General features: G+C 37.2%; 1 protein-coding gene across 1 annotated transcript in view; it reads left to right on the top strand.

Moving 5' to 3' along the window:
• The first annotated feature begins 11,252 nt into the window (after window positions 1–11,252).
• Window positions 11,253–22,022, top strand: part of LOC101252502 (probable sodium/metabolite cotransporter BASS4, chloroplastic) — a 31,266-nt gene continuing 20,496 nt past the window's right edge. Inside the window, exons 1-2 of the mRNA XM_004242830.5 lie at window positions 11,253–11,549; window positions 16,309–16,408. Of these exons, the coding sequence (XP_004242878.1) occupies window positions 11,355–11,549; window positions 16,309–16,408 (295 nt within the window). The 5' untranslated portion in view covers window positions 11,253–11,354. The remainder of the gene's footprint in view (window positions 11,550–16,308; window positions 16,409–22,022) is intronic.

Genomic DNA, 22,022 nt, shown 5'->3' with positions numbered 1-22,022 from the left:
GTGACACTCCGATCCCCTATATGTGTCGGTACGTGACACTCCGATTCACTAATACTATGTGTCGGAACGTGACACTCCGATCCACTAATACTATGTGTCAGAACGTGACACTCCGATCCACTAATATCATTCTGTAAATCATCAAGCCTTCTCTATATCAAGGCATCATCAATCCCATTACTTTAACTCATCAAGCCTTCTTCTATACCCAGGCATCATCATTAATAATGTATATTAAAGTTTCTTTTCAAGATTTGGGATTCAATATTTTTATCATGCTTATCTTATCACAATCACATAATCATATTCATGCAAACATACAATTAAGCATATAGTAGGGTTTACAATACTACCAATGCATATCATTCTCTATTAAGAGTTTACTATGAAAGCATGAAAACCATAACCTACCTCCACCAAAGATTAGTGATCAAACAAGCAAATTTTTCTCCAAAGCTTTGTATTTCCCCTTCTCGATCGTCTCTCTCTCTCTATCGATTCCCTTCTCTCTTTTTCTGTTCTTTTCTTTTTCTTATTCAAATCCTCTTTCTTTTACCCTAGTTAGTATATAATTAAGGATAAAAGATGGCAATAATGCCCCACTAATTAACTTAAGGTTACCTCTTTTAACCCCCAAGTAATTAGACTTATTAACATTAACCCACTAACTTTATAATTAAGGCAAGAATAGTCAAAAACGTCCCTTAAAACGTATCAAGAAATCCGACCCAGACTGGGATTGCACAACCTATGACGGGCCGTCGTGCCTGCGACGGTCCGTCCTGCAGGTCGTCGCAAAGTTCAGAGACCCAGATTTCCACCAAGGGTCTGTGACGGCCCGTCGTACCTACGACGGTCCGTCCTGCACTTCCGTCACGACGTTCAGAGAATCGTTCCCTGTACCAAATTCTCAAGAGTTGAAGTGTTTTGAAACGGTGGATCACGACGGTTCGTCGTGCATGTGATGGTCCGTACTACAGGCCCGTCAAAGAGTTCAGAGAGTCGATTTCAGCATCCAAATTTCAGATTTTCTAAATGTTTTGAAACGAGACACCCTCGACGGTCCGTCGTGCCCATGACATTCCGTCGTGGGTTCCGTCGTCTCAGCCTGTTTTTCTAGAAATAAAATCTGCTGCACAAAATGACTAAACAGGTCGTTACATTAGATACCAATTTACCCATCGTTCGTCCCCGAACGATCACAAGAAGGAAAACAAGGGCGAAAAGGAGTACCTGAATCTATAAACAGATATGGGTATTTTTCTCGCATATCCGCCTCCTTCTCCCAAGTGGCTTCTTCAACCGGTCGATTCTTCCATTGCACCTTGATGGATGCAATCTCTCTTGACCTCAACTTGCGAACTTCTCTATTTAAAATAGCAACAGGCTCCTCCTCATAAGACAAGTTCTCATCAAGCAAAACTGAATCCCAACGGATAATGTAATTTCCATCTTCATGATATCTTTTCAACATAGACACATGGAATACCGGATGCACTCCGGACAGCCCTGGAGGCAAGGCTAACTCATAAGCCACCTCCCCTACTCGCTTAAGTACTTCAAATGGACCAATATACCTTGGGCTAAGTTTACCTCCCTTACCAAATCGCATCACCCCTTTCATTGGCGAAACCTTCAACAAGACTTGTTCACCTTCCATGAACTCTAAGTCTCTAACCTTTCGATCTGCATATTTTTTTTGTATACTTTGCGCCGCTAGAAGCTTTTCTTGAATAGACTTCACTTTCTCTATCGAATCCCTCAAAAGGTCAGTACCCCAAGGTCTAACCTCGAATGCATCAAACCAACCAATGGGAGACCTACATCTCCTCCCATACAATGCTTCAAATGGGGCCATATCAATACTTGAGTGATAGCTATTATTGTATGAAAACTCCGCTAAGGGTAGGAAGCTATCCCAATGGCCACCAAACTCTATCACACATGCACGAAGCATATCCTCCAACACTTGAATCGTCCTTTCAGACTGACCTTCGGTCTGAGGATGGAACGCAGTACTAAGGTCCAACCTAGTACCCAATTCCGCATGCAATGTTTTCCAAAACTTAGAAGTAAACTGCGTACCTCTATCTGATATGATGGATAGTGGAACCCCATGTAATCGAACGATTTCTGAGATATAGATCTTGGCTAACTTCTCTGCATTGTAAGTCACCTTTACCAGAATGAAATGAGCAGATTTAGTTAGCCTATCAACAATCACCCAAACGGAGTCATACTTACCCATTGTCCTTGGAAGGCCAACCACAAAGTCCATTGCAATTCTTTCCCACTTCCATTCCGGAATGGGCATTCTCTGAAGTGTTCCTCCGGGCCTTTGGTGTTCATACTTTACTTGTTGACAGTTTGGACACTTGGCAATAAAGTCAACAATATCACGCTTCATTCTACTCCACCAAAAGTGTTGTTTTAGGTCATGATACATCTTGGTTGCACCCGGATGTATAGAATACCTTGAACTATGAGCCTCTGTCAAAATAGTGTTGATCAAATCATCGACGCGGGGTACACATACCCTTCCCTTGATTCTCAAAACACCTTCCTCATTGATTTGTGCTTCCTTAGCCTCCCCTCGCAATAATTTATTTTGGATTCGCCTTAGTTTCTCATCATCCAACTGTTTTCCCTTAATTTTGTCAAGAAAAGAAGATCTTGACTCCACACTAGCCAACAATCCTCCCTTCTCATTTACTTCTAATCTCATCAAGTCATTAGCTAGAGTCTGAACCTCTCTAGCCAATGGGCGTCTAGAAGCTTGTAAGTGGGCTAGACTTCCCATGCTTCCCACCTTTCTGCTTAAAGCATCCGCTACAATATTCGCCTTCCCCGGATGATACAAAATAGTGATGTCGTAGTCCTTCAGTAGTTCCATCCATCTCCTTTGTCTCAAGTTCAAATCTTTCTGAGTAAAGACATACTGTAGGCTACGATGATCCGTATAGACCTCACACTTAACCCCATATAAATAGTGTCTCCATTGTTTTAATGCAAACACTACCGCAGCCAATTCCAAATCGTGGGTCGGATAGTTACGTTCATGCACCTTTAGTTGCCTTGAAGCATAAGCAATCACACTCCTCTCTTGCATTAGTACTGCACCCAAACCAGAATAGGATGCATCACAATAAACAATGAAGTTCTTACCCTCTACTGGCAAGGTAAGGATAGGTGCGGTAGTCAACAAAGTCTTGAGCTTCTGAAAGCTTTCCTCACATTCGTCCGACCATACAAATGGGACATTCTGCTTAGTCAAGTTCGTCAATTGGGAAGCAATAGAAGAGAATCCCTTGACAAATCGACGGTAGTAGCTAGCTAACCCAACAAAGCTCCTTATTTCTAACACATTAGTAGGTCTTACCCAATTCTTCACTGTCTCAATCTTAGAAGGATCCACCATCACTCCATCCTTAGAAACCACGTGCCCCAAGAAGGACACTGCATCTAGCCAAAACTCACACTTAGAGAACTTGGCATAAAGTTTTTTCTCCCTCAAGCTTTCCAATACCATTCTCAAATGCTCTTCATGTTCCTTCTTGCTCTTTGAGTATACCAATATATCATCAATAAATACGATCACGAAGAGGTCCAAATATGGCTTAAAAATCCCGTTCATCAAGCTCATGAACGCAGCAGGGGCATTCGTAAGACCAAAAGACATCACTACAAATTCGTAATGCCCATACCTCGTTCGAAAAGCAGTCTTTGGCACATCCGTTGCCCGTATTTTCAATTGATGATAACCGGATCTCAAGTCAATCTTAGAGAAGACACAAGCACCTTGTAACTGATTGAACAAGTCATTAATGCGGGGAAGAGGATACTTGTTCTTTATGGTTACATTGTTTAGTTGTCTTTAGTCTATACACATTCGAAAACTCCCATCCTTCTTCTTTACAAACAAAACCGGAGCACCCCAAGGAGATGCACTTGGTCTAATAAAGCCTTTGTTTAACAACTCTTGAAGTTGGGCTTTTAACTCTCTTAACTCTGCGGGAGCCATTCTATAAGGGGGTATAGAAATGGGGCGTGTGCCCGGTTCGAGATTGATACAGAAGTCAATATCCCTATCTGGTGGCATACCAGGAAGATCTCCAGGGAACACATCCAGAAACTCAAGGACTACTGAAACCGATTCAATCGAAGGCACTTGGGTAGTGTCATCCTTGAGATGTGCCAAGAAAGCTAAACACTCTTTACTAACCATTTTCTTAGCACGAAGAAAGGAGATGATACGCACCGGATTGGAAGTGTAGTCACCCTCCCAAACTAACGGATCTGTCCCAGGTTTGGCTAACGTCACCGTTTTAGCATTACAATCCAAGATCGCAAATTGCGGAGAAAGCCAAGTCATACCCAGAATTACATCAAAATCATCCATTTCCAAGATAACCAAATCTACATAAGTGTTGCTCCCCACAAATTTCACCAAACAAGACCTATATACCCTTTCAACTACCACAGACTCACCCACCGGAGTAGAAACACGAATAGGCATATCAAGTAATTCACAATGTAAATTTAGACCATTAGCAAATGAGGAAGATACATAAGAAAACGTGGATCCATGATCAAACAATACAGAAGCCATGCAATCACAAACCAGAAGATTACCTGTGATGACAGCATCAGATGCCTCCGCTTCAGACCGCCCAGGGAAAGCGTAACAATGGGCCCTATCGTTCGTCTGTCCGTTGCCCCTACCATGTTGTGATGTAGTGGCCCCAGTTTGCCCATTACCTCTGCCGTTTTGGTGACCACCATTACCTTGACCACCACGTCCTCCAGAATAACGACCTCTACCATGACCACCTCTACCTCTAGCTATTGGGGGTCTATAACTTTGTCTGGGACAATTTTTCCTAATATGTCCAATCTCCCCACATCCATAACACTCTCTGGAGTCAAGCATAGGCCTCTCGGAGAAGTGTTGACCGGTCTGAGGTGGTCCCCCAACTACAGTCTGTAGTGAAGACTGAATTGGTCGGACTGAGTAACTTCCCGAACCTTGTCCTCTAGTGTAAGAACCATTAAACTCACCTCCCTTTCGAAACCTTTTTGATGTCGATGTTGTGGTGAAGTCGTCTGGCTTCACTCCTTCCACTTCTATCACAAAGTCTACCACTTCTTGGAAGGATTTTGCCGTTGCAGCTATCTGTAAGGCTGAAATCCGCAATTCTAACCTCAACCCCTTCACAAACCGGCGAATCCGCTCTTGAGGACTGAAACAGAGTTGAGTGGCATATCTGGATAGTGCATGAAACTTAGCCTCATAAGCATTAACCGACATCCTACCTTGCTCTAGGCTCAAGAACTCATCTCTTTTCCTATCCCTCAAAGTCCGGGGGATATACTTCTCCATAAACAAGCTAGAGAATGAGGCCCAAGTCATAGGTGGTGCCTCTGTTGGTTGACACTCAATATGTGACCGCCACCACATTTTGGCGTTCCCTTGAAACTGATAAGTCACAAACTCCACACCAAACTGTTCTACTATACCCATCTTGTGTAGTAGCTCATGACAGTTAACCAGAAAATCATAAGCATCCTCCGATTCAGCACCCTTGAAGACCGGAGGTTTCAATTTCAAGAACTTACTGAAAAGTTCATGTTGATCATTTGTCATTATAGGCCCAGTAGTCAGACGTGGAAATGTGCCTATGTCCAATGAGGCATCCATACGAGGAGCCCTAGTGGCTGCATGTTGTACTTCTAAAACCGGAGGTGTTGGCGTAGAAAACACTGGAGGTGCCTGACCTTGATCAGACAACCCACTGAGATAGGCGAGAACCTGATTGATCATCTCTGGGGTAGGTTGGGGTGGCAATCCCTCATTCTGCACTTGTTCAGTTTCCCCATCCTCCCCTTCTCTTATTACTTCCTCAGTCGGTGGAGGAGTCACTGCCCTAGTATCAAATGGGCTAGGTGTTTGTCCTCTTCCCCTAGAGGACGTCCTCCCACGACCTCTACCACGGCCTCTTGCCGTTGTTCTTCCTCGAGCCACAGCCCCAGTGGTTGGCTCAGTTGTTTCTTGTCTGGCCGGTGTTAGTGTTGGCGTATTCGTTGCTCTAGTTCTAACCATCTGCGAAAGAGAGTGAAGATGGTCAGATACCAATTCGTATCGCCTAGATACCAATTGGACTCAAGTAGTAGCACGAAAGAAAGAATGAGAGAGTGAAATTTTTCCCAAAGTCTTATAGCCTCTCAAAGAAAAGTAAAGGCGTCCCCCTACCGTTCCTTAAGACTCTACTAGACCTGTTCTTGTATGATGAGACCAACGAACCTAATGCTCTGATACCAAGTTTGTCACGACCCAAATCCGGGCCGCGACTGGCACCCACACTTACCCTCCTATGTGAGCGAACCAACCAATCTAAACCTTAACATTTCAATATAATATAAACAGAAAGTAATGCGGAAGACTTAAACTTATTAAATAAAGATCAATTCATTAACTTCTAAAATTCAACATCTATTATTCCCCAAAATCTGGAAGTCATCATCACAAGAACATCTACGATCAAATGACTAAACTAAGAGTATTCTAAAAGCTAAAAATACATAAGAAGCTAGTCCATGCCGGAAGTTCAAGGCATCAAGACTTGAAGAAGAAGACCCAGTCCAAGCTAGAAGCATTAGCTCACCCTGAATATCCGGTATGACGAAGACTGGCTAGAATCACTGCTGAGTTGAAGATGACGGAACGTTTGCTGCACTCCACAAATAACAAGAAGAAAACATAAAAGTAGGGGTCAGTACAAACCACGGGTACTGAGTAGATATCATCGGTCAACTCAAAATAGAGAATAGTATATATCAAGTAATATCATAAATCAACTATAAAACTCAACATATAGCAACAACAGGTACTATAATCATCAATAAGTACCATCAAGTTCATCCATGAGGGCTCAAGCCTCAATACCATACTCATTTGGGAATTGAGTTCATTAGATTGGATATATTATCATCTTTCAAGTTTCATTATCTTTCTTCCTCTTGTGTCGGTACGTGACACTCCTATCCCCTACTACTATGTGTCGGTACGTGACACTCCGATCCCCTAATTCTACGTGTCGGTTCGTGACACCCGATCCCCTATATGTGTCGGTACGTGACACTCCGATCCCCTATATGTGTCGGTACGTGACACTTTGATCCCCTATATGTGTCGGTACGTGACACTCCGATCCACTAATACTATGTGTCGGAACGTGACACTTCGATCCACTAATACTATGTGTCAGAACGTGACACTCCGATCCCCTATATGTGTCGGTACGTGACACTCCGATCCACTAATACTATGTGTCGGAATGTGACACTCCGATCCACTAAAACTATGTGTCGGAACGTGACACTCCGATCCACTAATATCATTCTGTAAATCATCAAGCCTTCTCTATACCAAGGCATTATCAATCCCATTACTTTAACTTATCAAGCCTTCTTCTATACCCAGGCATCATCATTAATAATGTATATTAAAGTTTCTTTTCAAGATTTGGGATTCAATATTTTCATCATGCTTATCTTATCACAATCACATAATCATATTCATGCAAACATACAATTAAGCATATAGTAGGGTTTACAATACTACCAATGCATATCATTCTCTATTAAGAGTTTACTATGAAAGCATGAAAACCATAACCTACCTCCACCGAAGATTAGTGATCAAGCAAGCAAATTTTTCTCCAAAGCTTTGTGTTTTCCCTTCTCGATCGTCTCTCTCTCTATCGATTCCCTTCTCTCTTTTTCTGTTCTTTTCTTTTTCTTATTCAAACCCTCTTTCTTTTACCCTAATTAGTATATAATTAAGGATAAAAGATGGCAATAATGCCCCACTAATTAACTTAAGGTTACCTCTTTTAACCCCCAAGTAATTAGACTTATTAACATTAACCCACTAACTTTATAATTAAGGCAAGAATAGTCAAAAACGTCCCTTAAAACGTATCAAGAAATCCGACCCAGACTGGGATTGCACAACCTGTGACGGGTCGTCGTGCCTGCGACGGTCCGTCCTGCAGGTCGTCGCAAAGTTCAGAGACCCAGATTTCCACCAAGGGTCTGTGACGGCCCGTCGTACCTACGACGGTCCATCCTGCACTTCCGTCACGACGTTCAAAGAATCGTTCCCTGTACCAAATTCTCAAGAGTTGAAGTGTTTTGAAACGGTGGATCACGACGGTTCGTCGTGCCTGTGACGGTCCGTACTGCAGGTCCGTCACAGAGTTCAGAAAGTCGATTTCAGCACCCAAATTTCAGATTTTCTAAGTGTTTTGAAATGAGACACCCTCGACGGTTCGTCGTGCCCATGACGTTCCGTCGTGGGTTCCGTCGTCTCAGCCTGTTTTTCAGAAATAAAATCTGCTGCTCAAAACGACTAAACAGGTCGTTACATTCGCTCAACCTTTCTTTCGCCTAAACAATTTCATTGCCTCACTCCGCTCGCCTACAATAATGTATTGAGCAAAATTTGAAAATAAAATTGTATTTTATTTTAATAAAAGAATATTTGAATAATATTTATATTTGAATGTACTTAAATATAATATCAAAAGTGAAAATGAGTTTAAAAACAGATTATACTAATTTGTTTTTAAAATTTGAAGTATACCTTCAAGTTGAAAAGTTATATTTCAAATTTTCATGATCAAACATAAATTTCAAATAAAGTAAAAAATAAGTTTTAGATAAATTTTATAAGTAGAAATTAAAATGATACCAAATATGAAGGTGAAATTTTTTAAAGTACTATAAATAAAAAAATGAGAAAAAAAATAGAAATAATTTAAGTGGTCAATATACATGACATAAGTGATTGTTCGAAAAATTAACTTGAATTTTTGTATGCTCATACCTTTTTATTTTTAATAATAAATTTTTTTTAAAAAAAATAGTTAAAACAAATAGGTAAATAATTATTTTTGTATGTACAAAATGAGAGAGTTATTAAATTGGTTTCAAAATAAATTTACCAAGGAGAAAAAATGAAATTGAGAAAAAAGAGGAAAGAGAAACAAGAGGCAAAGAAGAAAAACAAAGTGTAGGTCCCACGAATTCAAATATAATAATAATAAAGTACTCCCTCATACAACTAGTGTAAATTGTATCTCATTCATAATAAAATTTTTCGAAATAAACATATACATATTTTTTTTGAAAGCAAGAAAAGACCTAAAAAGTTGGACACCTATCCTTTTTTATTTGGTCTATCTATAATCAATAAATACACATAATTATTTACAATCACACTTATATATATATATATATATATATATATATATATATATTTATTTATTTATTTATTTATTTTTAGTTCTTTCTTTATAAAATATTTATTTTAATTTTTTTCTCACTTTAAATTCTATATTTTTTTCTCTTTACTAGTTTCTGATCTTTTTAACTTTTACTTATTTTAAAAATATTATTTGTATTTTCTAAAATAAGAAATCAAAAAGTATCCTTTAATTTATAATCTTTTTTCATGTTTTATTTGATCTTGTTCACTTATTTTGGTATATGTTCAAAATTAGCTTATCTTAAGTATAATTTTTGCATGAATCAAAGGGAAAGAAATAAAATAATAAGAATAAATAAAATCAATAGAAAAAAAGAAAAAAAAAATTAAGTGAAGGTAAAAAATTATGAAGAAAACAAAAAGGTTAACTACAAGCCAATTTTTGTTTGCTCAAATTTTTTTGTGTATTAACTTAATTTAAATAAAAGACAAAGAAAATAAGAAGATTTTTTTTAAAAAAAAATTAAAAAATAATAACTAAATACATGGTGGATGAGTGTGGTACAAATATAATCAACTTAGGCTTAAGTCATCGACCGCCCCTCAAAGTTGTCCGCATAATTCACTTAGACACTTCAACTAAGACTTGTACCTATTGAACACATAAATTGTTCAAAACATGTACCTATTAGACACAAAATGCTGATATGACAAAAAATGTGCATTGCACTTCCCTGAAGCGCTTGAAAAGTCTTAAAATAATGTCTTTTTTATTTTTATTTTTTGTATTTTTTCTTCTTTTATTGACACTCGACATTATACTTAACTTAAAAAATATCTTTCTTCTTTTATTTACACATTTTTCAAAAAAGAAAAGCACCCCACTCCCTACCTATCACCTTCTTCATAATTTAATTTACAAAACTTTCTTTATTTTAGCTCCAACATTGTTTTTTTTCTTTTTTTTATATACAAAAATTTATACCTTCCAAATATGAAGATAAATGAAAATCAACTATGAAGATTCAAATTTGAAAGAGAGTCTTTGTATGATTTATTTCAAATCTCATAAAAATAAGGAATCAAATATGAAGAAGATGAAAGAAGATAAATGATTTTTACGTATAAAAAAATTAAAGATATTTATTTATCAATTTTCGAACAAAGAATTTTATTCAAATTCATATGTGTTCATTAAATTTATCAAAAATGATATCAACAAATTCGAAAGAAATATATCTATATATATATATATATATATATTTAAATAATATTAATCTTGAAGTTATTTGAAAAGAATAAGATTTCGTAATTTGAAAAAGAATGTGTTTAGGGAAAGAATATGAAGATGAAAGAGGGTTGGGTGGGGTAGGGTAAGGTGGGGTAGAATAGGTTGACATTTTCAATTTTTTTTCCTTTTTTAAAAAATTAGATATTAAATGTGTTTTTTTAAAAATAATTTTCGAGGCCCAATGCCAAATGTTATTTTTTAATTAGTCATTTTGCCATGCCACCACAAGTATTACACACTCTTCACAGTTTTTGCTGATTATAAAAAAATGTCTAATAGGAACGATTTTTGTATAGGTAAAAGTGTTCAATTGATACTAGTCTTAGTAAACATGTCTAAGTGAATTATGCGGACAACTTTAAGGACCGCTAATGACTTAAGCCATCAACTTACTTGGTTGAATATGTCACATCAATACAAAAATAATACGAAAATAGAGAAAAAAATTGAATGATAGGATCCTCATTAAGTTATGACGCGTGCTTTAATTTTGATCATAATTTAAGAATATATACACCTTGTCTCATGAAATAGTAATTTTATACCAAACTTATAAATTATGTTTTTAATAATTTTTAAAATTCACAAGTGTAAATATGTGATGATTTTCTTAAATAAAGTGAAATATGATTTCCAAAACCAATTACAAAACACACTTTAAAACTACACCCCAAAAATATTTGAAAATGTATTTACAAACCTAGCTTAGTGGATAAAAAGATGTAATTTATAAACTTTTCCTCAACTCGTACTCTCAATCACCAATTGGGTGTACCATTTTTGTGTTCACTCACAATGGCGGGGACTCTCCAAATTATATTCCTCAATCCTCCGGTAACCGGGAACTCACTGTCTCGGTGCCGGAGTTCTCATCTTCCGACGACTCACTTCTCGTTTTCTGGCAACTGCCCTTCGATAATCAGCTACAGGTTGCATCTTGGTTCGAAATTCAGTTCACCTGTTAGAGCCAGTTCACAATATTCAAATAAGGTGAATTTGCATTCCTTAGTTATTGTATGTTTTCTCCTTCAATGTTGGAGGGCTATATTTAGCTTTTAAACAACTATAATTGTTACTCTGTCAATTTCAATGACACAAACATCCACTTATCTTATTCAGTTTTTCACTCACTTCGTATGTGGCTGCTAGATAGAAAATAATTATCTTTTTCTTGTATAGATTCAAATATACTGAAGTTTTAATGAGTTCTTTGTGCTTATACACTTAAATTCTGTTTTAGGAAAGTTTATGTTTTAACACTGGCATCAGAGCTCTAGTTGATCTTATAGGACCAAAAAGTTTAACCTACAACGCAAATGACATCCAACAACCTACCTTTAACTCCACCTTTCACTTTCACCAATAAAATGATCAAGTTTGGTCTGCGAAGATGTCAACTCTTTTAGAAGCCTATGACTCTGGGAAACTGTGATAGAAGATTGATCAGTGCCTGTTCTACCGGTAAACCCTACCATGGCTCAAAACAAGTTCAACAGTGTAGAGAAGGCAAAGAAATCCGAAGTCAAGTCGTTTATGCAGAATTTTGAGGCATATTCCATTTTCTATAGAACCATTGATTGTAAAACAACAAAAGAGGCTTGGGACAAATTGAAATAGAATATCAAGGTAACAATAGAACACATCAAATGCTGGTGTTGAACTTGAAAGGGAGTTTGAGTCTCTGAATATGCAAGAGGATGAAACAATCAGTAAGTAAGCAGATCAAATCTCCTTAAGTGTTAATAACATTAGGCTTCTTGGTGAAGAAGTTACAAAATACGCAGACAAATGGATTGCATAGAAAGTTCCTGTAACTCTTCCCGAGAGGTTTGAATTTAAGATCTTCTCTCTTGAAGAACCCAATGAATTAAGAAAACTCTTATTAGGTGAACCAATGAGTGCTCTTCAAGCACAAGAGCAAAGAAGGACTATAAGATAGGATAAGTTCACTTAAGGAACTTTTTCTGTGCAAAAACAATATTCTGGTAAAGGGAAGCATAAGTTCAGCCAAAATAATAAGGGAAAGCAAGATGGTGAAAATAACATTGGAGATGTAAAGGAGAAATTTCCTCCGTGCAAAGATTGCAAAAACAACACATTTGGAAAAGCACTGCTACTGATGGTGGATAGCTGAAGCTATATGTGACAGCTGAAAGAAGATGGGGTAGATATCCAAGGCTTACAAATAAAAATAAGGCTTCTATAACTTGCAAATATAACTTGCAGAAGTTATTTGATGCACATGAGGAGTAACTCTTTGCAGTTTCATACTTTTCAACAAATGAATTCCCCATTTCTTGGCTTCTCGATAGGGGTTGCACACATCACTTATGCAATGATGTGGGAATGTTCATCTTCCTTGATGATACTTACAAATCCAAAGTAAAAGTGGGAATGGTGAGGCCGTAGAAGTCAAAGGTAGATGTACAATGACTGTTTGAACAACCTCAGATGTGTTGTACACACTTGATATGATTCAAAAATTATTGAGTGTTGGACAAATGTTTGAAAAGAATTATTCACTGGATTTTGAAAATTGTGAATTTGTTAGTCTTCTGACCCTCTTGGAATAGAATTATTATGTCAAGATGAGCAACAAACTGTTTTAGTTGATTAATAGTTGAGCATGTTTATTGTTAAAGAATGACAAAAGTCCCACATTGGTGGTTAATGAGATGAGTGGACTCCTTACAAGGCTTGGACAATCCTCCTCCCTTGAGCTAGCTTTTGGGGTGTGAGTTAGGCCTAAAACCTAATTTAAACATAGTATCAGAGTAGGTCTCGTCTCACCCGATGTTGGGATCCCCAAAATCATAATTGCCCATGCACCAGATGCTAAGCACTGGGCGTGAGGTGGTGTGTTAAAGAATGACAAAAGTCCCACAAATGAGATGGGTGGACTCCTTATAAGGCTTGGACAATCCTCCTCCGTTTGAGCTAACTTTTAGGTGTGAGTTAGGCCTAAGACCTAATTTTAACACTTATACTAGTACTTCACAAATTTGTAGAAACATATGGCACAAAAGGTTTGGTCACTTTAATCAGAGAAGCATCACATGGATGACAAAGGTAGTTAGTGGAAAATATGCTTGAATTTCTTTCAAATGGTCAAGTATGTGAAACATGTCAGCAAGGAAAGAAAACAATAGAATCATTTCAAGCAAATCAAGTATGAAAGCGAACCAAAAACTTCAGCTCATTCATATGGACATGCCCAATGAAAACAGATTCCATGAGTTTATTTCATGAAGCTGAAGAGTGAAGTCTTTAATGTTTTTACTTTTTACACAGTTCAAAGCTTGAGAAGAAACTTAATGTAGTTACACTATTAAAGCTTTAAGGTCTGACAATTGAGAAGGAGAATATACTTTTGCTCAGTTTGTAAAGTTTTGTAATACCAGTATACCACCAGTATAGAACGCCAATTGGCATTACCATACATAATACAACAAAATGGCGTGCTTGAAAGGAAGAATATGACTGTAATGGAGATGGCCAAGTGATTTTTGCTTGAAAAGAGATCCCAAATCAGTTTTGGACAAAGGCAATTAATACCTCAGTATATTTGTTGAACATATTGCCCACTAAGGCCTTGCAGGACATGACTCCGAATGAAGCTTGATGTCCGACAAATCATCAATAAACCATCCCCGAGTCATTGGGTGTATATGTTATTATCAAGTTCCTGTACATAAGAGGAGTAAGCTAGACAACAAGGCTTAGAAGGACATATTTATGGGCTATGGTTCATCATCCAAAGGCTATAGTATTTTCTGTTGAAGATAGAAAAACTAGTTCTCAGCATAGAAGTGAAGTTTGATAAAGTAGCTACTTATGATTGGAAAAATTAGGAGACCTCTTTCCTGATTTATTTTTAAAAGAGCAACCTCAACTTGCGGAAGATGAACTAATGGATGACGTACTAGTGCAGTGAACCAGAACCTTAAAAGACGTCTATCAGTGGTGTAGTTTGATTATATCTAAACCAACAAGCTATGGTGAAGCACAAGGTTCTCAGGCATGGAGGAGAGCTATGCAAGCCAAATAGACATGATCGAGAAGAATGGAACCTAGCAACTCATTGACTGGCCTAGAAATTCAAGGTGGTTGGTGTAAAATGGATTTTCATGACACAGCTCAATCACGATGACTCAATTTGCAAACATAAGACTAGATTGGTGGTGAAGGGACAAGCACAACAATATAGTGTGATTTTTCATTTCCTAGAAAAGAGGATTAGGTATATCTCTTAACGAAGGCCTTGTATGACCTAAAACAAGCCTGTCACGAAAGGATGGACAATCATCTCATCCAACTTGGCTTTAGTAGAAGTCAAAGTGAAGTTACTTTGTATGTGAAGTTCATTGGAGGTGAGTCCTTAGTTGTTCCAGTTTATGTGGATGACATGTTTGTGACAGGAAGCAAAATTGAACTAGTATATCCCACAAGCCGACCTGACATTCTGTTTGTTGTAAGTTTGCTTTCTTGGTTCATGCATTTGCCTAGAGAACAAACTTCATAGCCATTAACAGAGTGTTAAGGTATATAAAAGGAACCATCAAGTATGAATTTTTTTCCAGCATCTGCAGAAGTGACTATAAATCTGGTTGGTTACTCTGCTAGTGATTGGGGTGTCTGCTTTGATGATTCCAGATGCACTTCTGGATGTTTGTTTTGTTTGGGCACAAGTTGTGTTAGTTGGAGCTCTTGGAAACAAGAAACTACAGCTCAATCAATAGCAAAAGCTAAGTACGTTGCTGTTGCATCTTCTGTGAACCAAGCTATCTGGCTAAGGAAGACATTGAAGGACTTGGGCCATGAACAAACAGAAGTTACCAGGATCATAAGTGATAACAAGTCAGCAATATCCAGTATTTCATGGTCGAACTAAACAAATTTAATTTTATTAGAGAAGTCCAACAATTTAATAAAGTGTTGCTTGTTCATCCGAGAACCAGCTAGCTGACATTTTCACTAAGTTACTGCCACAGGAAACGTTAGAAAATCTGAGGTAAAGAACTGGTGTGTGTCACAAAAATGCCAAGGAGGAGTGTTAAGCAATTGCCATTTTTCCTTCCAGCTAATTGTTTTTACTGTTTTTTTTTTGTTTATTTCAGTTTAGTGCATTCCTATTTTCTAGGAAAAGACTTGGTCAACTTTAGTTGCTTAAATTTTTAAAGACACTGGTCTTTTATGGCTGTTAGTTGTACGTTTTCTTATTCAGTTTTTCATCAACTAATATGTATCTGTCAAAACATAAACTCTTATAAAACTGAATGAAGTATAAAAGCACAACAAACTCATTATAATTCCATCATATCGTTAATGAGTTCTTTGTGTTTTTATACTTCTTTCAGTTTTAGGAGAGTTTATGTTTTAATAGATACGTATCAGTTGAGAATGTACTTTAACATGTTAGCTATTTCTAGCAAGTCCGATGCATTTTAGTAGTGTTTTAGCCTTTCAGAGATTTTTAGGTTTAGAAAATATAGTGAACTTCTATCACTTTTTATTTGTCATTCTATAATATTTGCATGAGATGAGTTTAAATGTAGTAACATGATCAGTCATATAGCTGGTCCCAACATATTTGGAACTGAGCGTAATTGTGTATGATCTATATGATAAAAGAGTTGTGTATTTTAAATTAATGGTGTTCAAAACTGCAGAAATCAACTTTAGATGGTTAATTTTGAATGAAGGGAGTAGGTTACTTTTCTTTGCTGATAAGATTTATGGTATTTTTCAGGGAAATGATTGTGGAGACAATCTTCTGCGGGCTACTGCAAAAAACTTTGATTGGGTAAAACCACTTTCTGGTTTTGTATCCAACAATTTTTTGCCTTTAGGTCAGCTTATCAAATCTTCCTTGAGAGAATTTTGATATTGTGGACTGGATTTCAGATTGATATATTGTATTTCAAGCTAGACGATGATGTGTGGCTTGGATTTAAGGGGAACTTTTGGAACATTATCTACCTTAATTGTTTAGTCTCGGCATTGAATTTCATAACTTTTGACCTGACAATTTGAAGAAACATGTCTTGATAGTTTATTAAGCGCACCAATGCTCTTTGTTTTTTCCAGTTTCTTACATGAACTTATTGTTAGAATAGGAATAAGTATTTCTTACTTACAATAGGAATTATAATAGGAATAAGAATAGAAATTCTAGTTGGAAAAGGTTTCCAATGTAATGTCTATAAATAGGGTCTTCATGTAACAATTTAGATACGCAATGCAATAATATTTTCTCCAATATTTCTCACATGGTATCAAAGCAATTGTGAGGAAAAAAAATTAAAAAAATTAATATTTTCCGGTAACTTAGTTGCTGTCCGGATAATTATTATTTTCCGTCCTCTGTTTCCATTCCTAAGACTACAGGTGAAGCACTTTCTCATTCTGGATGGAGGCAGGCTATGGTTGATGAGATGTCTGCTTTACATAAGAGTGGTACTTGGGAGCTTGTCTCCCTTCCTGTAGGTAAATCTACTGTTGGTTGTCATTGGGTTTATGCAGTCAAAATTGGTCCAGATGGTCAGGTTGATCGACTTAAGGCTCTCCTTGTCGCCAAAGGGTATACTCAGATATTTGGGGTAGATTATAGTGACACTTTCGCTCCTGTGGCTAAAATAGCATTTGTTCATCTTATTCTATCTATGGCTGCCGTTCGTCATTGGCCTCTTTATCAGTTGGACATAAAGAATGCTTTTCTGCATGCGATCTTGAGGAAGAAGTCTATATGGAGCAACCACCTGGTTTTGTTGCTCAGGGGGAGTCTAGTAGCCTTGTATGTTGATTGCGTAGGTCACTCTATGGTCTGAAACAGTCTCTTCGAGCTTGTTTTGGAAAGTTCAGCACAATAATTCAGGAGTTTGGCATGACTCGTAGTGGAGCTTATCACTCTGTGTTTTATCGACATTCTGCACCAGGTCGATATTTCTATTTGGTTGTTTATGTTGATGATATTGTTATCACCGGTAATGATCAAGATGGTATCACCAATTTTAAGCAGCATCTTTTTAAGCACTTTCAGACTAAAAAACTTGGCAGATTGAAGTATTTTCTAGGTATTGAGGTTGCTCAGTCTAGATCAGGCATTGTTATCTCTCAACGCAAGTATGCCTTAGACATTCTTGAGAAGACAGGAATGATGGGATGTAAACCTATTGACACTCCGATGGATCCGAATGTTAAACTTCTTCCTGGATAGGGGGAGCCACTTAGTAATCCTGAAAGGTATATACGGCTTGTTGGAAAGTTGAATTATCTCACAGTGACTAGACCAAACATCTCTTTCCCCGTGAGTATTGTAAGTCAGTTTATGACTTCCCCTTGTGATAGTAATTGGGAAGCAGTTGTTCGTATTCTTCGATATATAAAGTTAGCCCTCGGTAAAGGACTACTCTTTGAGGATCAAGGTCATGAGCATATCATTGGATATACAGACGCTGATTGGGCAGGATCACCCTCTGACAGACGTTCGACATCCGGATATTGTGTTTTAGTTGGAGGTAATTTGGTGTCGTGGAAGAGTAAGAAACACAACGTGGTTGCTCGTTCTAGTGCAGAATCAGAATATCGAGCAATGGCGACAACAACTTGTGAGTTACTTTGGCTCAACTAGTTACTGGGAGACCTAAAATTTGCAAAATTGATCAGATGGAACTTGTGTGTGTGATAATCAAGCGGCTCTTCATATCGCATCAAATCCAGTGTTTCATGAAAGGACTAAGCACATTGAGATTGACTGTCACTTTGTCAGAGAAAAGATACTCTCAAGAGATATTGTTACAAAATTTGTGAAGTCAAATGATCAGCTTACAGATATGTTCACCAAGTCTCTCATATGTCCTCGTATTAATTACATTTACAACAAGCTAGGTGCATATGATTTGTATGCACCAGCTTGAGGGGGAGTGTTAGAATAGGAATAAGTATTTCTTACTTAGAATAGGAATTAGAATAGGAATTTTAGTTGGAAAAGGTTTCCAATGTAGTGTCTATAAATAGGGTTTTCATGTAACAATTTAGATACGCAATTCAATAATATTTTCTCCAATATTTCTCACATATCTTAATGGTTTATTAAGCGCACCAATGCTCTTTGTTTTTTCTTCCAGTTTCTTACGTAAACTTAGAAAGACATGCATTGGAACATTAGGTACTTCTTTAGATTAGTTTCTGGGAATTTCTTAACACGTGTTCATGGACTTGGAATATTGTGTGTATTATCCAGTTAGTGAATCATAGGTGGTTCATTTACCTTTTGTGATAATGATTCATAGGTTGTGCTTAAGAGGATATATTTCTGGAAATGAGATACATTTTAACAATTTGGGTCTCTCCGTAGATAGATGATTATTGGATGATGTATCAAAGGATTTTTCATTTGTATATATCTATCAGTCTGAAAGTTTTTCATTTTTTATTTTAATGTTCTTGTCTACTTAACAAGTGCCTAGCCTTAGGTTTGGAATAATATTTCAGATTTCAAGAAATTTGACCTTTTACAGTTCAGTGACTCACAAGCTTTCAACATGCTACATTCTAACTCAAGAGGACGTTTTATCGAGAGATGCACTAGTCTTAATCTTGCAGTGTCTGTGCATGACGTGCCTTAATTTCTGGTGTCTTCTAGTGGTTTTCTCCATATCTTCAGCACTACAACAACGTACCCAATGTAATTCTACAAGCGGGTCTAGGGTGGGTGGATGTACACATATTTCACCTTACCTTTGGTGGGGTAGAGAGATTGTTTTCATCTTTCTGGTACACCCTGGGGTCAAAAGAGAAGTTTTCGAAGGGTCACAAGAAAAATATGACAGCAAAATAACAGGATACCAAGCACCACGAAGCAATGGATAGTAATACACATTGAAAATAGAAACAACATGATTACTAAATAATACTACTAATAAGGAGAAGTGTACGCTGCCTCTCTTGCATAAAGTGCGACAATACTCAGTTACATACTAGCCTTCTACCATAAATTCTCGACCTCCATTTCTTCCTATCTAGGGTCATGTCCACAGTAAGTTAAAGTCGTGCCATGTCCTGTCTAATCAACTCAATAACCCTCCTCCGTTCTTCTTCTGCCTACCTATACATCTCCCAGCTCCTACTACAACTAACCTCTCACATCTCCTTAATGGCGCATCCACACACCTCTCTATTTGCATGCCTGAATCATTTTAGTCTTGCTTCCTCATCTCCGTTACGAAGGCCACTCCCAACTTGCCCTGTATAACTTTGTTCCTAATCATATCTCTTCTAGTATGACAACACATTCATCTGGATTTTTTGATTGGCCAACACTCTGCCCCATACGTCGAACGATATTGGTCTAGTTACCACTTTATAGAACTTACATTTGGGCCTTTGTGACACGTTCTTACAATACACTAGATATGAGCCTCCATTTCGTCCATCCCGCTCCAATTCGATGGTTTTTGAACCATGAATTTTGCCCTATTATAACATGTTTTCTTGGTTTGCCAAAAAGAGAAAAGAAAAAGAAAGAGAAAAGAAAGAAACCTCTATTATCAAGTTTGCCTGATTGTGGTTTTATTCTATGGAGACTCATTAATATCGTTCAATCAACTATTCTTCAATCCCTATTTAGTTAGGATCCAGAGTATGAATCTTTTGTATCCAATTCACCGTCTTCAGGTCTCTTACTATATTCAAAAAAGATTTGTAATAGTTTGACTATCTTTACTGTCAACCTAACACAATCATCCTTTTGTTTGTGTTTGGGACTGGTTATACCTGGAGAAAGCTCACATAGAGGAAGTTGCAAGACAGATTAGCAATCAAATAAAATGCTGAAGGAGGTTAGTAATAGTGTAGTGCATATGTGAACAGTAACATGAACTTGTTTATAGCTACATATCCTACGCGAATTTTGTATTCAGGACGAATAAATGCAGTAGGAATAAGTTAGATTGTTTGTGGTAGGTCTGATTTTTGGATGTATATACAAGTGTTACCTTATAAAAAAAATTATTCAAATGACGAATCGTTTGAACCACTGGAAACTAGACTCAAAAGGACTACAGTTTTTGTTCATAAATCATCTCCAAATTCGTTATATAGTAGGAGATACTCTCTTGTGGAGTCATGCCATGCGTTATGCAAACATTTCTTTCCCCCTAATTCTTTCCAAACCAAATCCAAGATACTTCTCCCACACCTAGCATCCTTATAACCCTCCAAACCACATTGCAACTATATTTTCATTTTGAAATGATATTATTCTCATTTATAGCAATTGTTGGCATGGAAATAAATTTGTTAACGTACTTTAAGGAGTTAAAAGCTTAGGAAATTATTCCAGGTTGTTACACGTCAGGACCTGGAGCATTATCGTTTGCGCAACTCATAATGATATTAGAGGCCACTTGTTCTTCGAATAGTCTCTGTAATAATTTCTTTCCTCCTCTATTTTAGGTTGATCTCCCAAACAGTAGCTAGGTCTCCAATCAATTGTTTCTGAATGATGGTTCTTGTAGTAGCTGAGAATTTCCCCTTTTATAGTCTTCTATCACCTCATCCTCCACTATCAACATGCCGATTTGGTCGTACCTTTTGTGTTCATTTGCCATTTTTTTATTTCGTACTCCTGTCACCCTGTTTCAGCCAACTAATCCTGGATTTTTGTCTCTAATGTATTTATTCATACTTGGAAGTATCCTCCAACTCCATTTGTAGCGTGGCCCTTCTTAATAATTATTCTTCCTGCAAAATCCTGCTTTCTTGTTCAAAATCCAACTCCAATACTTAATATCTGGTTTCTTCTTATCAATGTTTCCGTAAGTGTCAGCATTCCACCCCTTCAGTTTGGCCTTTAATAACCCTCTTGGCAAGAATAAAATCTATTCTGCCCTCAACACAGAAATAAGTCACCAGTCTTTCACAAGGTCCAGCAATCCATCTACATCTAGCCTCGAATTTTTAAATTTGAAGTAGGACGGGTTTTTCTCTCAATCCCCTCAGAGAAGCATAATAGGAGAATGATCTGATGATATCCTAGTAACTGAATGGGTATTGGGTAGTTGGAATAGAAAAACAATATGTTTTTACTTCTTTCCTTAAATTTTGTTTCTATAAGAATGAAATAGGTGATGCTTCAATCAAAGTAAAACTCAATTTTTCATTAGATGATAGTTTGTGCTGCAGATAATAAATTATAATAGAGAAAATACAAATAAAAGATGCCTTTAATCTGTATAGAGCTGATGTCACATGTACTGAATTTAATAAGTTTAATAGCTTCACACACTTAACACCTCTCCTCGGGGCATCAAGATGAAGCAGATTACTCTGCATCCATAAACAGATGTGCAGCTCCAGATCAACAGCATAAAATTGTCTGATTGTGATAAGAATTTATGTCTATGTTTGATTGCTTTGTCCGTCTCTATCTGGCTCATTATCTTTTCAAGAGATTGAACATAA

This window comes from Solanum lycopersicum, chromosome 7, assembly GCF_036512215.1.
Source record: "Solanum lycopersicum chromosome 7, SLM_r2.1".
Lineage (NCBI taxonomy): Eukaryota > Viridiplantae > Streptophyta > Magnoliopsida > Solanales > Solanaceae > Solanum > Solanum lycopersicum.
This window is presented reverse-complemented; position numbering and strand designations above follow the sequence as displayed.